General features: G+C 51.6%; 1 protein-coding gene across 1 annotated transcript in view; it reads left to right on the top strand.

Annotated features, from left to right (window-relative positions):
- The first annotated feature begins 405 nt into the window (after positions 1–405).
- The window catches only part of PPAP2A (phosphatidic acid phosphatase type 2A), a 104075-nt gene continuing 103083 nt past the window's right edge, over positions 406–1397 (top strand). Inside the window, exon 1 of the mRNA XM_008573096.1 lies at positions 406–455. Within this exon, the coding sequence (XP_008571318.1) occupies positions 406–455 (50 nt within the window). The remainder of the gene's footprint in view (positions 456–1397) is intronic.

The following is a 1397-nucleotide window of genomic DNA, read 5'->3' as shown; positions in this document are numbered from 1 at the left end:
CCGGCCCGAGGGGCGTGTGCGCGCGAGCCCGGGGTGGGGTGGGCATTGGTTCGGGCCCCTGTCCTCCAGAAGGGGATTCGCGCGGAGCTGCGGACGGTCGTGGGGGGTGTGTGCCTGACGCACGCGTCGCTGCCGGGCGAGACGCAGGGGGCGGCTTCTGCAGCCGGGGAACCCTGCTTTGCAGCCTGCACCCCGGCTCCCGCGTGGCCGCCGCTGTCTGTCTGTCGCCCGCCGGTGCGCTGAGCCCAGCCCTGCTTGGATGCTGTTCACGCCTCTGCGCTGGGTCCCTCGCTCCTATCCTCTGTTTCCTATTCCATTCTAGCAGAGCAGGGTGGGCTCCTCCACTCTCTACTGCGGAGAAGTCTGGTCACTGGCTCTTCAGGTTCTGTAGCAAAACGAGGTTTGATGCACCGGGGGTTCTCAGAAGTAGACGTCAGTGCCTGGTTTATCTTACTGTGAGAAGCAGTCCAATTTTTCAGCTATAAAAGGTCAGAACGTTCCTAATTAGAAGGCGTTGCCAGGTTGTAAATTGTCAGGTTGCAAGTGAGAGTGAGAATGCCAAGTTTCTGCCTATAGGTCTGAAGAAAGCTTACTTTTTTGGTGGGAGAGGGTGTTACCCCAGACCTGCTGTTTCTTTCTCTGCGCAGACCTTGCCATGGTGTATCTTTCCATCTCCTGTGACAGCCTTGCAAGGGGCCCTAGACATTGTTTGGCTGCAGCAAATGTGGCGTTTTCTTCCTGATTGGNTGTCAGGTTGCAAGTGAGAGTGAGAATGCCAAGTTTCTGCCTATAGGTCTGAAGAAAGCTTACTTTTTTGGTGGGAGAGGGTGTTACCCCAGACCTGCTGTTTCTTTCTCTGCGCAGACCTTGCCATGGTGTATCTTTCCATCTCCTGTGACAGCCTTGCAAGGGGCCCTAGACATTGTTTGGCTGCAGCAAATGTGGCGTTTTCTTCCTGATTGGAAGCGTTCGGTTATAAGGCTTCTGGTTGCCAGTTGCTCCTTTCTATTGGCGAGAAAGAATTGGAATCATCTGGATAAAGGATAAGCGTTGGTAGGGGTGGCTTTCACCTTTTTGATATGTATTGTGTAAGGTAGTTTTGTTGTGAACTATTTATGTGTTATGGAAAAAAAGCAGGAACAAGACCAGCTCGAGTTTAGGTAGTCCTACTCATATTTCAGTAGTCAAAGTAGTAGTAGTAGTCGCAAGTTCTCAGGGTTGGAGATCTGTGGCTTTAGCATCCTGGATGCCAGTCTTCATGTTTTCTCAGTGACAGGAAATTCCCCTGGTTTTAATCCCCTGGTTCCTGAGTGTTGCACTCTCCTGCTTCCAACCTGATCTTTTAGGTGCTTGCAATTTTGTCGAATTCTCATAAATCCTTTGTTACCGTTTTTTTT

The sequence above is a fragment of the Galeopterus variegatus genome, unplaced genomic scaffold (genome assembly GCF_000696425.1).
Source record: "Galeopterus variegatus unplaced genomic scaffold, G_variegatus-3.0.2 Scaffold875, whole genome shotgun sequence".
NCBI lineage: Eukaryota > Metazoa > Chordata > Mammalia > Dermoptera > Cynocephalidae > Galeopterus > Galeopterus variegatus.
Note: the sequence above shows the minus strand (reverse complement) of the source record. Positions and strands in the feature narration are given on the sequence as shown.